General features: G+C 37.6%; 1 protein-coding gene across 9 annotated transcripts in view; it reads right to left on the bottom strand.

Moving 5' to 3' along the window:
• The window catches only part of LOC122075173 (geranylgeranyl transferase type-2 subunit beta 1-like), a 13,864-nt gene extending 2,225 nt beyond the window's left edge, over positions 1-11,639 (bottom strand). The window contains exons 1-6 of one of the 9 annotated variants that reach the window (XM_042640107.1): positions 11,612-11,639; positions 10,620-10,681; positions 10,322-10,472; positions 9,861-9,977; positions 9,221-9,287; positions 8,811-8,959 (exon numbers count right to left, since the gene is read on the bottom strand). In XM_042640107.1, coding sequence (XP_042496041.1) covers positions 8,811-8,959; positions 9,221-9,287; positions 9,861-9,977; positions 10,322-10,472; positions 10,620-10,673 — 538 coding nt within the window. In that variant the 5' untranslated portion in view covers positions 10,674-10,681; positions 11,612-11,639. The other 8 variants (XM_042640106.1, XM_042640105.1, XM_042640104.1 and 5 more) reach the window with 8 other exon arrangements.
• Positions 11,640-16,539: the final 4,900 nt, after the last annotated feature.

The following is a 16,539-nucleotide window of genomic DNA, read 5'->3' as shown; positions in this document are numbered from 1 at the left end:
CCCCCCCCCCCCCCAAAAAAAAAAAAAATTGAGAAAGGAAAACCTGCTCTCCTTGTCTGTAATTTTCCTTGATCAGTGTTTCAATGCAGTGCCTGCAAATACTGTGTTACCTCCTTCTATCCAGAAGAATAAATAGAGCGAATTCCTTGCATTAGAATCCTTCTAAAGTACCCAAACCCTTCCTTGAATTACATCAATCCCCCCCCCCCCAAACACACTGATGGAGGGCCTCCAGAGAAGAAGGGGAAGATCAGAGTAGCAAGAGGGGAAAAGGGAAACACATACTCTCACAGAGCACAAACCAAACCAATTCTCTATTCATTCTTCAATTCACTCTAACTTGTCCATCAGTTACAGCCAATATATAGGAAAGTAAAGGAATAAAAATAGAAATTCAACTGAAATATTAACTTAGCCTAAACTAGGAAATAATCCTAAAAGGAAACTAGTGCAGAAGGAAGCAAAGCAAATCAACTCTAACTCCTAACAGTCCTATGTTCCTATTTTTTGAAATAAACTACTAATTTATTTCCAACCCTTGTTAGACCAAAATCCTAGGCTCGACTGGTTCTTCTTGGCTTTTGGATTCCAAAGCCGATCATGCTAGTCCAACTAGGCAAGTGCAGCCATTTCTACATCATCTCTCCTCCTCTGAAAAGAACTTGACTTCGTCGAGTTAGAAAAAGGACCGAGGAGACCATCTGAAGGAATACGCTGAATGAGGAATAATCCCACCATCTTCTTGAGCTTAATTTCATGGAGATCTTTGGTGGGATGAAACTTCAAAGTCCTGTTGTCGTGCTTGAGAGCATGGTGTTGGCATAGCCACAATGTTGTACTTTCTTGTTAAACAACCACGAGCAACCAAGAAGGATGGCACACCTTCAAAGGGAGAACGCCATACTAGACTATATCCTTAAATCCACCAATAGAATATGTGACCAAACACTTATCTGTAATCTTAAGATTAGTGTTGTTCACCGAAGCAACCTTGTAGGAATTTGGGTGTGGCTCTATCTTCAATCCCAACTTATGAACAGCATCTTCAAAGACAACATTAGTACAACTACCTCCATCAATGACCAAGGTTAACAGTTGGTCATTGCACCTTAGAGGGCCTGGAAAATGCTGCTACGATGCCAATCTTCATCTTCAGTGACTTTTTGAGTAGTCAACACATAACGGATAACATAAAAAGGATGTGGGCACTCATCATTGGGAGAGCCATGGACTTCAACTAACGCACGCTCTTCCCATAAATCAACTATTTCAAAATCAAGTTGCACTTCCGGGTTACAAGGTAAAGGAGAAGCCTTATCAAAAAAATAAGCAAATAGTTAGGATGAAATGCCCGCATCCTTTGCTACGATGGGGAAACTTTGACATCCTAAAAGGTTTATCAGAACCACGCTAAGGTGGAGACTATGGATGATTAGGCCATGAAGATGACATATCAGAAGCATTTTGAAGTGGAAAATATGGCCAACTAGGTCATGAAAATGCCATAGATAAAGCACTATCCTGTGGTTTGTTAAATGACTTCTCCTGAATAGAAGACTGTTGATGAACGGGACTAGGACCCTAGGAAAAGTATCCGCAAAAGTTCTCTGATTGTATGGGTGTTTTAGACTTTCCTCAACCTGATACACTACTTGTACGGCATCTTCCATTGTAGATAGTAAATTAGATACAAGAGCAACACTAATTTGAGGGTGCAAACCATTGCAGAACTGTGCCACTAAAACTTTTTTATCCCACTCAAAATCAAAACGGGTGGCAAAATAGTAAAATCTAGCAACATACCCTTCAATGGTCAGATTTTCCTGTTTCAACTGAGCAAACCTAAGGTGCATGTGTTGCTTGTATTCAAGAGCCAAGAATCCTCGGTTCATGACTTCATGCATTTCAACCCAAGTAATGACTAACCCAATGCCTCAGGTTCAGTTTTGTTGTTGTTGCTTAACCCACCAAACTCAGGTCATGCCTTTCAGCTTAGCCTCTGCAAATAAAACCTTTAGGTCTCATTCAACCCTTACCATCTAAAGAACGTCTCTCAGCTGTGAATCCAGTCAAGGTATAGTTCCGGATTGTTGTCCCTAAAAGTCAAGAACATCCAATTTTGTTGCTCTTTCAGCTCCATAATCATCATATCAACCAATGCCATATGGTGGTGGTGGTGTGGTGGTGGTGGTGGTGGTGGTGGTGGTGGTGGTGATGGTTGTGGCGGCAAGGGCGGCGGTGGTGGTGGTGGCTGTGTATGCAATTGTGGTGGAAGAGGATCTTATGAAACGGAGTTGGAAGAGTCCCCAGATTGTATGGAACTCTTTCCTCTATCGGAGGCCACCAATCAGTCAAGAGAAGCTTGCATGGTTGTATCATCATTGTCTAAATGGAAGTGATATCTACGGTGAGGATATCGACACGTTCAGTGAGTGTCAATTTTAGAATCAGTCTCACCTTTGTAGGAATGGAGCTGTTGGAGTACTTCACTATTGGCTACCATGGTGGAAAAAAGCAATGAAGTACTAACAGGTAATGGCAAAACGTTAAATATAAGAAATTTTATGATAATAGGGGCAGATTTGTAATTAAATTGAAATCCCTTAGAATGGTAATTATAAGGAAAGTAATTAGAAACACACAACTTATGTGTTAAGAGTAATTTTTTAAGTCAACAAGTTTAGGACGAGATAATAAGGTATGCAGGGAGGGGTAAAACAGGGAATCAATAAAAGATGTTCATATCGATAATATTAGTGGGTGGGGTTCAATACCGACAGAGGAGGATTCCTAGTTGGAGATGGAACCAACAAACAACAGAGAAAGTTCTCTTTGGGTTAGAAGAGGGGTTTGATTGAATGGAAAAAGGAGAGAAGAGCAGTGAGGATTTGGTAGGGCAGAATTGAAGGGAGGGTGGGTTCTGGTTCAACTTTTCATTTTTTATTTTTTTTTCTGCTGTTACAGCAGGGAAAGGGGTTTTCTGGTTAGGAATTAAAGCGGGTTTAAGGAAGGTAGGACTGCTGCGAGAGAGTTCAATGAAGGTTTTTTTTTTTAGATCTCAGACTTCTGGGTAGAAGCAAGGAAGATAGAATGAGAAGGGAAGCAGGTAGAACAAAGAGGGAGAACGAAGGAAAGGATCCTTCGGCTCTGATATCAAGTTGATGGAGGGCCTTTAGAGAAGAAAGGGAAGATCAGAGTAGCAAGAAGGGAAAAGGGAAACACACACTCTCACAGAGCACAAACCAAACCAATTCTCTATTCATTCTTCAATTCATTCTAACTCGTCCATTGGTTACAACCAATATATAGGGAAGTAAAGACAGAAAATTAGAAACTCAACTAAAATAGTAACTAGCCTAAACTATGAAATAATCCTAAAATGAAACAAAGCAAGCCAACTTTAACTCCTAACAATCCTACGCATGGTTTAAAGTATCTCCAATACCGATACGATACCCTTCAATACGTATCTTAAATTTATCCGACCGATACAGCGACCGATACTAATACTTTAATGCTTGATCTTTCGCATATCTTAGCGTATATCCGATACGATATAATATCCTCCGATACGTATCTTAAATTTAGCCCACTAATATGACGACCAATACCGATACTTTAATCCTAGCCCTGTCACTCCTACATTCCTACTTTGTGAAAGAAAAGACAAGATAAAGTATTAATCTATTTCCAACCCTTGTTGGACCAAAATCCTAGGCTGGACCAGTTTTTCTTGGCTCTTGGCTTCCCCAATCATGCTGGTCCATCCAGGCAAGTGCAGCGTGTCATGCACACACACGCACACAGAGTTCAGCCAGTCGGTTAACGGTGGTTTCTAATCAAAGTGATGTGATTTAAAACTACTTTAATTGGAGTTACAGACATACTAAACTGATAATGAAGTGGAGATCTTGGAGGTTCATGCCCTACACCTGGATTCGAAAAAATTATGACCATTAGAAATAGTAATTACCCCCCCCCAACCACCACTCCCAAAAAAAAGGAAGAAACAAAAAGAATGTGGATGCCTTTCATATTGTATCACATGATGGCATAAATTTAAAATGAAAAGAAAATTAAAAAATAAAATGTAATAAAAAAATTTCTAGTTGTTTGTTATTAATGAGGAACGTAACTTCAAACGCATAGATGAACAAAAACCTTCCCTGTTTCTTTGGTAAGTAAGAATTAAAAAGAAGCTTAACTGTTGGCTTGAACCCAAAAATCATATCATACCCACTGAAAACTCTAACAAACTAAGGTAGCACCTGAACTGTATAGAGAAAAAAGTTTGGGAAAAAGGAAATCAAAACCTGCAAAGCCAAAGTGAATGTATGGCTCTTAGGCAATACCATAGGAACCACATATAACATTTATTATTGGAAAGACATCAACCAATATAGTTTGGAAAATGAAGCAAATTGAAGGCACTTGTTTTGACACGTGGATTGCAACAACAACAACAAACTAAGCCTTATCCCAACTTAAGGGGGTCGACTAATGGATCCAAGCACAGAAAAAAGAAAAGAAAAAGGCGGGCACGAAAAAATGAGAGATGAGAAACGAGAAAGGGAAGCTGAGAATACATAGATACGAGTAAGAGGAAAGAGACACAGCCCAACAAGACAAAACAATCTCAGCTAAATGGGATTCAGCCACATGGATCCTAGCTCTCCAATAGGCTCTATCCAAGGTCAAACTTGGGACAAGGCCGAGACTATGCATATTCCTCACCACTTTGCCTATGGTCATTATAGGCTTGCCCCTAGCTCTTTTAACTCCTTCAAACTTATTCAAATCACTCCTTTATTGGGGCATCCTCAGGCCTTCTTTGAACATAGTCATACCACCTCAAATGACTTTCCCGGAGTTTTCGTTGATTGGAGCAATTCCCAAGTCAGCTCTAATATGCTCATTCCTTACTTTATCCCTCTTAGTTTTTCCGCACATCTATCTTAATATCCTCATCTCAACAGCATATAGCTTCTCCCAAGTCAACTCTAATATGCTCATTCCTTACTATATCCCTTTTTCCGTACATCTATCTTAACATCCCCATCTCAACAGCATATAGCTTCTCCCAAGTCAACTCTAATATGTTCATTCCTTACTATATCCCTCTTAGTTTTTCCGCACATCTATCTTAACATCCTCATCTCAGTAGCATATAGCTTCTCTACATGGCACTTCTTAATTGGCCAACATTCAGCACCATATATCAAAGCTGATCGCACAACAGCGGATAGATAGGAAATTACTTGAATAGACCACAAGTCATGATAGCCTATTTCATTAATATCGTTTCTCCTTTAAATTTTCAACAGTTCTTTAATGCACCTAATACCCAAAAAAAAAAAAGAGCACTAAATTCAACTTCTCTAACCAATTCTTTTTTTTCTTCTAGAATGGACTCACCTTCTACCATCGTAACCTCTGCGAATTTTGCGACAAGCAGCAGGGAAACTGCCCCCAGCCCTTTGCTGATACTGACAATCAGGCCTTGAGTTCTAGCTTGAAGTCTCAAACTAACACGTGGAGAGATGAGATTGGTCTGAAAATAGATCCATGGTTCAATGATGATTAGAACAGTTCACTGAATTTTGGCCCCATCAGACACTGTCACATGTGAAAAATCTGCTTCAGTTTAACTTTCCAACTGTGCTTGAGTTGGAGACTCCAAAAATAGTAATGCAATGAAGAAAAGCATCAACCTTCTCAAACCCAAAATACAGAAGGGATGATAAGTTGCTGCTTGTCAAAGAGAACCTAGGATTTGTCAAACAAGGCACTCATAGATTTCTGGCTTATCCAGGCTTGAGTGGACATGTGTCTTTTACCTCAAAGCTAGGTCACATGGTCTTTTCCTTACTATCCATAATTTCTTAGCCATTGTTTCCTGGGGCATCCTTTACCGATAGGAATTATAATACACCTAAATACATATACTTGCGCGGTTTTCCCTGACTATTACTGCCGACTTGTCTTTCACCTACATAATATAGTATCATCTAAATGATACAAAGAAGCCATAGAATAGAAGGTACTCTTCCATAATATAAGCATCAAAGAGTGCCAATGTGAGGTTATGTTTTAACTTATGAGGATGAACTTGGATTACCTACTTTTTAGCTATACAAATACATCTCAAGCATTGAAACTTTAGATCATTAATTTTCTGAGTGTCCATTTTCATCAAAAGTTCAGTTTGCATGTGTTGGTTCCCACTTTGGGAAAAGTTTCTCTACACCAGCACCCATATGTTGCCACTTAAAAGGTGACATGAAAATTTCAACCATATCAATATTTTGGTAATGGTGTGAATTGTCTGCTCATCGAATTTAGACTCGGATTCAATCATATATCCTCCCATGCATTAGCATGGCCTCCCATATATCCATGCAACCTCTCTCCACAATTATAACATCTCACGGGTAGTCTTGAACTTATCAATGATTTATTGTCTCTTGGCAAACCCTGTTTAGGCTGAACTTGATATGTGAACAGGAGACCTTCGGGTTTACCTGTCTATTAAATTCTAGCCTTATCCAATGTGCCAAGTGGCATAACTAGGGTCACTGGTGTAGACAAGCATACCATCTACATCCACTGGTGTAGAGAACCAGCCCACTTCAACTATTCTGTTCTATGAGTTGATGCAACTCTCATTTCTTTTTGAATCACTTTAGAAAAAAAAAAAAGGACAAACTTAATTTATTTGGTCTCATTGTAACAGTCATGTATGGTTTATGGATTCACAGAAATGATCCCTAAAAAATCATAAAACACCAAATCCTCACGTAGTTTTATCCATGATCAGTAAATGGTTCAATTATTATCCTTTCTCAACAAACAATGGAACTGTTTCTTAATCCTCGGTCAATATCATATTGCCCTGATGTAGATCGCATGGCTAGTTTAAAGTACAACAGAAGAAAGAACCAACCCAGCCAGCCCAATCGACCCTAGATGGCTGATCAGAAACATGAAGAGTCTATTTACACATTAAGATAAGTCTGATGATAGCTGATCCTATGACCAAGCCATTAGCACCTAAGCACTTTACAGATCCAATAACGGATATGGAATTTTGTAAAGTATGATGTAATGATCATGTTGTACTAGACATCACATATTCAATCAAATGATCATATTTTAGTTGTTTCTCAATATTTCTTACTTTTATCTTTATGTGTACACTTTTGCTTGATAAAAGTAAGATATTAAGTTGGACCATCAAGATACAGACTTTATGTCCATTTTCCACTTATGTACCGGTCTGAACAGGGTTGCAAATGTTGTGACTATGGAAGGAAGTATGTCCTTATATGATGTATAACCACCATGATCCACATTAATAGTTTTGTTAGGCAAGGTATTAATTGTGTTGGCATGAATTGAATAGGTTATATTTTATTGCAGTATGATGTTTAAATCCAAGATATGCTTGAGGTTTTCATTTTCATATGGTTCAAGTGAGAGATTGTAGGAAATTAGATTCTGAACTGAAGTGTCCCACATGACCATGACTTGTTGGTCAAGTAGGAAGTTAATTCCACATTATGATAGTGCATTGTTGGAACTAGTTTCCTATTGATGACAAGTTACCTATTGACCAAGTAAATCTCATTCAATGGATTCAATTAATGAAACCCACTCTTGGTTAACCCCAATCTGTATGCTCCCACAAAAGCTAATAGGTTACCCACAAACTTGCTACATAGGCACTAGAAGTAGGTGGTAGCACATATTGGAGCGATCCACTTCCATTCAGGTTTGCTCAATTCCTAGACTTTAGATATCATTATAATTGCAACACTACTGTTTCTATGAGTCAACATAAAGTTATGAATATCCCAAAAATTTCTCAAGCATTACTGATTAATTGCCTTTACAAAGGCATCTCCCTGTATCTGGATTTTGGGGGTTGCATGTTGGTATTAGTGTACGATGTTTTGTAATCCATCACAGTTTAATCCAAGGAGTATTGGTGCAGGCGCCTCAACAGGCAGGTCGGCGGTCCCGCTAGCCGGTTAGCTGGCCGTGGGGGTTGCAAGGGGGGTAGGAGGCCCCCCCTGCATAGTGGGCATGGCTAGTTTGAGGCAGTTTTGTACTTTTCGGATTAGGGTTTTTCGCTATATATTTGTAGCGAGAGTTTCTTTCTCGGTAATGCAAGCAATACTGAGAGGTGTGAGGATGAGCATTATAACCCTATTCTCCATGATAGTGAAGCAGGATCTCATCTCACTGAGGACGTAGGCAATCTTGTCGAACCTCATAAACTTGTGTGCATTGTTTGTTCTTGTTCTTCCATTGTCTTCTGCATCGTTTTAGGGTTGCGTTTCTACAATTGGACACTTTGTGTTTGTGTCTACACCAGTCACTAGCATAAGAAAGTCAAACTTTTAATGTTGTTGGGAATTAGCGCTAATCCCAATAAGGGATTAGCATCAATCCCAGGACCTGATAGGGGCCTTTTGGTCCTATCGGGTCCATATTTTGGTCCTTTAGGGTTGCGGCTTAAGTGAAGGGCTTTTATGTATTTTCTTCTTTTGTTTTAAGCAATATACATACACTATATTGACCTGCAATCAGTCTATTCTGGACTGATCACAGGCTGCTCTGTTTCTGGACAGCTTTCGGTCTCTCCTTCTTCTCTTCTTCTTCTTTTTTTCTCTTCTTCCTCTCGTTTCTGGTACTGGTTACATCTAATTAATATTGCAACAAATGTCATTGAAAATAAACATGCTACAAGTACTCACTAACAAAATATCCAGACCACAGCAAAGAATAATTTGAAGTTATAAACATACTTTGCCCTGCATGAGACTCCCCACCAGGTGTGCTTCCGAATCCACCATCCAAATTTTTGCATCTCACAACGTAGTCTACGGCCTTCTCCACATTGATCTTCTCCAAATGACGTAATATCGAGAGGCAACATATTGCAATATAAGAGAATCTACAGATAGAGATTGAATTCTTCAGAGCATATGGGCAAAAAAAGGGTGTTAACATATTTAAACACCCCCTATTTCTTAGGAGGAGGAAGACGAGAAAATTTGAAGAAAAAGAATTAGAACAGGTGATAGTGGAGGTGAAGATTTCCAGATTTTATATTTCGACATATTATCTGTCTACTATGAATACTTTCTTTTATGATTTATCCTCATAACACAATATTAAGAATAACTAGAGAAGAGGGGTAAGAAGAAAACTGAACCTGGTATCCACCTCACCCCACATGTCCCCAGAAAAGGATCCATCTTCATTCTGCAACCCAGCTACATCTAACTTTAAGGTTAAGTCAAACATCAATGAAAAGACCTTGTCCTTTATTTTATCTCCCCAACTTGAAGAAACCAGTGTAAATTTTAAAACTAAACATAGACATTTCCAACATGGAACCCATCTATGTCCTCCTCCTTTCTTTTTTATTCCAAGTTGTTAAAGGTGAATATGGGAGTAAAATTACTAGCCTGAATTGAGAACCAGTATATATCGTACTCCATTTTCAAATGTTAATACATGACAAAAGCCATCACATATGGCTCAGAGCATAAGCATTATGACGAACACATGGCTCCTTTAGAACTAATAAATGCACAAAATTAATAAATATGATGATAACGAAGAAAAATAATTAAATTATAATCAAATTAGAATACATGCTCACATAAAACCATTTAACCTCGTTCAGGCTTAGTAGCCCCATTGTCAAATCTCATTCAGCTGTTTATACAGTAATTTGTTCCGCATGGGACAAAGACATAATAATTGAATATATGGAAAAAATTGGAAAAAATATAATAAATATATGAAAAGGAAAAAATAAACCAAACCAAACCTTATGTGAAGGATACAGTTTGATACCTTATCAATGTCGAGAACATCTATCTTGTCAAGAAGGGTGAGAATCTGCACGGTACTCAAGGTATACAGTAAGTGTGGGTCATGTCCAATGTTACCAGAAAACCCACCTGCAGAGACAAATTCCTTTATATTTAGAACCAAAAGAATGCATAATATCTTGACTTTCCAAAAAATCAATTAGCAGAAGGCAAAAAAAAAAGTCTATTTTAAGCGCACGGTGCCAAATCCTAACTAATAATTCGAAACGCAAGCCATAACAGAAAATCCACAAATGATTGTCAAACTGTGTTAATTCTAACAGCACATGACCATCTAGGTCAGAGCTATCAAATGGAATATCAAAGCACCAACGACAATGTTTGTCTGTAAAACACTTAGTTGTCTAAAAGGTGGGTAGCACCTGTACAATAAGCTTAATGAATAAGATATAGTGGGTGAATTTGGTTACAACCTGATTCGTCTTGGCACTTCATGACCCATGAAACAACTTCATCTTTATCAATGGTTTCAATCTTCCCAAGAAGATCAAGAGTAGTCAATCCCCAGTATGCACCGTTCATCCTTGGATGCTCTATCACCAAAGATTCAAAACCATCCTTCTTCTGCGGATAAAGTTACCCAAAGTAAGAAGATCAATCCATCAAAATCCGACCATAGTAAGAAGATCAATCCATCATAATCTGATCATAGCAGGAATTTTGAACTAAAAAATCAATGTGGATGATCATAAAAACCTTAATAGAACAAACCTTTTCAACAGACAAAATGTTGCGGACATGTTTCTCCACTTCCAGCTCCCCCATTCTAGAACCTAAAGAAGAAGAGTACACATCAAAAATTAATTTGGAACCAAAGCTCCAAAATTAATAGGTGAATATGACTAGTGAAAGTTGAAAAAAAAAATAAAAATAGAAAAAGAAAAATAAAGAAAGAAATGACAACGATAGAGCAACTTCAGGTGTCTAGCCATGAGAAAGTGGATGTTAACACACAAATTTCATTTCTACCATGGAAAAGCCAAAAATAAATAAATTTTGAAAAGAGACAACAGAAATCAAACTACCAACAAAGAGAAATATACTGTCTGGCCCACGAATTAGTCTAAGCAGATGAACGAATCACTGAAGAAAATAATCCAGAGGACCACAAAACTTTAGATTAGAACTTGATGGAATCCCCAAATTGAAGGAAAGGGCTTCACTGATTCCAGAATCAAAACATGAGACAAAAATCAACGCCCATATATCAATTCAAAGTTCCAAAAAGAAGGTTTAGCAGGACCGAGATTGGATTCGCAACCGAAAAATGTCGCCCAACCCAAGAAATCTCAATTAGAAATCTGATTCAATAATAGCAACAATGATTAAAAATCTCTCTCTATTTAAACAGAATTAAGAGATACGGATTTATCAGAAATTTGCCCTGAGAGTTGAGAGTTGAGAGTTGAGAGTGAGAGCCCTCTCTCTACTTAAACAGAATTAAGAGATACGGATTTATCAGAAATTTGACCTGAGAGTTGAGAGTTGAGAGTTGAGAGTTGAGAATTGAGAATAAGAGCCCTTACCTTGATGTATCAAGTGGAAAAAATAGATGCACTCACCGAGACACAAAGACACCAACTCAATGTAAGCTTCTGAGTGTTAGAACTCCCTATGGGTTTGAGTTTGAAACCATATTGAGAAAACCACACAGGAAAAACAAGAACACGAATCTAATAAAATTATGGAGGATCGATTTGTACCTTTCACCTAGTATGCTGAAAATGATTGATGTTGGTCACTCCCACTTTCGCTCTCTTGGCTTGGCTATGGATCTTCTATAGCCCCTTAAACCTCCTTGGTTCTCTCACTTTAGTGGTAAAGTGGGAAAAAGTGAATAATGGTTGTAGGGACCCAAAACCTAGTATTTATAATACTGTCCTGCACTCAAAACCCTAAACCACAATGGGTTGAGCCAGCATATCCCTAAGCTTGAGAGTGGACCGAACCGGTTCATACAATTTGACTCTCACCCATTTAATCAACCCGAATAATTAATTTAGCCCATAAATCCAACAATCTCCCACTTGGGCTACATTAATTATAAGGATGTCTTTTAAATTAGTGTGGCCATAGAATCTTATTACATTAACCACTCTTACTGTAATTCAATTGAAAAACCACTCACATCGAATAACAGCAGAGGATACACCTCAATACACGGCATACAACTTTCTGTTATTACAAATATAAGTAAGTTTCTTAACACGAATCTATGTGGGATACCATCATAGAAATATTGATATATCCTCAAATTACACTGTTGTCATTCTATGTAGGTCCTTAACTGAGATATTAACCTTCACTGTGGCAAATCGCCTTTGATCTGTGGTTAATATCTAACTGTGGCCTTCCGCCTATAAACTGTGGCAAATATTGCCTATGAATTGTGACAAATACTATCTTAAAATGTGGCAAACATTACCTTTTGAACTGTGGCAAAATATTGCCTATAACTAAGACAATTACTGCCTATAAAAACATTTTCAAATGAAATCATAAACCAAATATTTCAAGAAATAACTGTGCATAATGTAAATGCTAAAACTTAACCATAATTCATCAAACTGTGCCCCAAAACATACGGGCTAAGGTTCAAAACATAAACAAATACTAAACAAAACTAGAGCTCCCACTAATCAAGCATTTCAAATAACTGTATGTAAAGAAATCCTAACTACTTGATGGGACCAAATTTTACTTGCTCTCAATTGCTGATGATCAGTCTACCTCACCCTTTCTTAGTATCATCCTGCTTATCAACCCCAGAATTCTTCCTCTTCTCTAACCATTTCTTGAAAATAAAACAGTCCTTCTTCACATGTCCTTTCTTATGGCACCAGAAACACTCTACGTTGTTGGTATTCTCTTCATCCTGAGCCTTTTGAGATGTGTCAAGTTCTTAAGAGCTATTATTCCTGTCATATGGCTTGACGCTTCCTCTGTTGGAAAAATTTTTGTTCCTTCTGCTTGGTCCACCAGAAGATCCCTTGTGGAAAGTTGCATGTGCACTCTCAAACCTAGTTTGTTTCAATTTTTCTTCCTCTTGAGTGCAAATGGAAATGAGCTCATTTAGGCTCCAATCGTCCTTCAGTGCAATGTAGGTAGATTGGATAACCTTATACTGACTAGGGAGGGTATTCAGTGCAATATGTACAATATATTCTTCATCGATCTGTATTCCAAGATCCTTAAGTTTACCAGCATCAGTAGCTACACCCAAAATGTATTCTCTAACACTCCCACATCCATCATACCTTGTATTCATTAGCCTGGTCATCAATGTGGTTTTCTCAGCTTTCTTGTTGTGTTGAAATCTAGCTTTAATAGCATCCAGGAATTCTTTTGCAGTGTCTTTGATCTCTATGTTCCCACGTATAATTTCAGGAACTGCCTTTTTTTAAAACCAGTATGCACTTTCTGTTTGTTTTAGTCCATTTCTTAAACTTGGTCCTTTCAGCACTTCTGCTCGAGTCTGTGAGAGGCTCAAGTTTAGGCTCCCTAAGTGCCAAGTCTAAGTCAAGAAGACCTAAATGCAATTCTAATTCCTCCACCCACTTTTGATAGTTGTTACCAGTGAGTATTGGGATGGAAGATACATAATTTGAGGGAATGACCATCTTACTACAGCAGTAACAACAACACAATACATGCCAAATATCAAAATATAAATCATAATATAAAAGCATGCAATACTATCAATATATTTTAAATAAGAGTTACAACTAAAACTGTTTCCCTATCCTTTAGGACAGGAATTAGCTGATGCTCTTATATTCTTCTTTTAACTGTGAAAACAACACTAACTTTGGAATTCAATCACCTTTGGGCAAAAGAACTCCAAATTCAATGTCCCTTTCTGAAATGTGGATGATTATCCTCAAACCTTGATGACATAACCTTTAGGAAAGTATCACCTTTACTGTTGGGGAAGATACAATCGAACTGAATGTACCACTTTGGTGGGTTTCACTCAGTTCTATCATATCTTTCCCATTAGAGATGTATATCTTTATGTTCAAAACATACATATAAATATGTCACTAGGACAACAATAACCATACAAGAGTCACAACCGCAACTACATTCCTATCCTTTGGGCTAAGAATGCACTGGTCCTCTTGTAAATTCATATTTACTGTGAAAAGAATAATAACTTTTGAAATCCTCTCACCTTTGGGCTTAGGAACCTCTAGGTTACTGTCATTTTCTTAACTTTGGTGACATCACTTTTGGGCAAATGTCACCTACATTGCTACCTTGTGGAAAATTATGAAATAATAAGATGTACCACTTTGGTGGATTCCACCTCATCATTTCATGGTTTTCTAAAGCAAAATTACTTTGCAACTAAGAATGAGCGGAGGCTTACACCATTTTTCATATTAACATATCTCAATTTAAAAAAAATTTCTCAATTTCATGGTAACCAATAACATAAATATTTTTCAAAACATTGATTTATGCCATTTTGTTTCAATGATTGAAACTAAATACAACATAAAATTTCAAAACATGTCATATTAAAAATTAGATCATTAAATGTGGCCCGAAACAAGGAATCCAATGCAAAAAATAGATTTCAATTTGCCCTTAAAACGAACATTTAAATGAAATTTAAAATAGTTAAAATAAAAAACCCAAAAGGAACAAATTGAAACCAAATACAACATAAAATTTCAAATAAATATATCATATTAAAAATTAGATCATTAAATGTGGCCTGAAACAAGGAATCCAACGCAAAAAACAGATTTCAATTTGGCCTTAAAACGAACCTTTAAATGAAATTTAAAGTAGTTTAAATAAAAACCCAAAATGAACAAAAATCAAACAAGCCTTTAAGTTTTTTTGTTTTTAATCAATCCAAACCAATCGGTTCGGGCATATAAGTTCTGGGTCAAATTCGGGTCAATTGGTCAACGGCCCGGTCAACCTTTGACTGAGTCAAAAAGTGCACATGAGTTGACCCACTGTGTCCCGGGTCAAATCGGTAGGGTTTCCGAGTTGAACCGGCGATGTCGGCGCGTCTTGAGGTTTCCGGTGACTTGCGGCATACTACCGCGACCGTCTTCTCGTGATCTACAACTTTCGTGAAGAAAGTTTTCCCATACAGGATCTTTAAGTGATGGTAAAATTACGATTTTTATGATTTTCATGATTTTTAATCAAATCAGGTTTTAAGTAATAATCAAAATCCTCATGTACAAGAAAAATTCAATCGATTCTTGTCCCATGTGGTCTGCTCTGATACCACTTGTTAGAACTCCCTATGGGTTTGAGTTTGAAACCCTATTGAGGAAACTACACAGGAAAAACAAGAACACGAATCTAATAAAATTATGGAGGATCGATTTGTACCTTTCACCTAGTATGCTGAAGATGATTGATGTTGGTCACTCCCACTTTCGCTCTCTTGGCTTGGCTATGGATCTTCTACAGCCCCTTAAACCTCCTTGATTCTCTCACTTTAGTGGTAAAGTGGGAAGAGTGAATAATGGCTGTAGGGACCCAAAACCTAGTATTTATAATACTGTCCTGCACTCAAAACCCTAAACCACAATGGGTTGAGCCAGCATATCCCTAAGCTTGAGAGTGGACCGAACCGGTTCATGCAATTTGACTCTCACCCATTTAATCAACCCGAATAATTAATTTAGCCCATAAATCCAACAGAAATCACAACAAACAATCATATAATGTAAGAATTATGTGATTCAACAAGATTGTCTATGTCCACAGCGAGATAAGATCTGTTTCACTATCAATAGAGAATAGGATTGTAGTTATTCATCTTCATTTTTCACGTCTCTTAGACTACAGAGAATGAATCATCGAGTCAAATTCATAGCGAAACTAACATAGGCACTTATTACCAAAATACCCATGATGAGGCTTCGGCCCTATGGCCTTTTAACGGCCCTTTGAAATCATCCCACAAACGCAAATGACGGAATACGGGACATTATAACCTCAACACTATGAACCTCACACCCGTCTCACAAACCATACTCAAAATCGACCCACGCAGATCCCGATTCCAAGCTTTAATCCCCTTCCTCTCTTTCTTCCATTCACCACATAGTAATAAACCCCAGTCCAATTACACTTCCTTTTTGTGAAATAACCCTTCGTAGAAATGCCCATTACTCTAGAGCTCCACACAATTCTCTAATAATCGCCATTGCTGTCATATACAGATGGCAATTGCTAATGCCTCTAACAATTGAAAACAACTAAACAACTGAAAGTAGAAATGAAAATGCCAATTTTACTTTAAAATTTGACATGTAGGAAATTTAGATAATTGTTTTTTATCCAATAATCAAATTGCTATATCAATTTTCTGCGTGACACAACCAGGTGGAGTTGGCCTTCCTGAAAAAGGATAGATGTCCTATTTCTGTGGCTTACCACCATCTAGCAAGAAGGATAGAAAGAACAATATTTTGAATATTGTGTATGATACTATTCTGTTTAATCTCCTTTAATGAAGTTTCGCTTTTCTTATTAAAAAAAAAAAAAAAAAAAAAAAGAGCCCGGATCAGCTCCCCATTACTCTCCACATAAGGTGGTTAGTAACCCCCATCATCTTTGTAATCAACCATTCTGTGCACAAGAGGTTTCCATT

Source organism: Macadamia integrifolia, chromosome 4 (assembly GCF_013358625.1).
Source record: "Macadamia integrifolia cultivar HAES 741 chromosome 4, SCU_Mint_v3, whole genome shotgun sequence".
NCBI lineage: Eukaryota > Viridiplantae > Streptophyta > Magnoliopsida > Proteales > Proteaceae > Macadamia > Macadamia integrifolia.
Note: the sequence above shows the minus strand (reverse complement) of the source record. Positions and strands in the feature narration are given on the sequence as shown.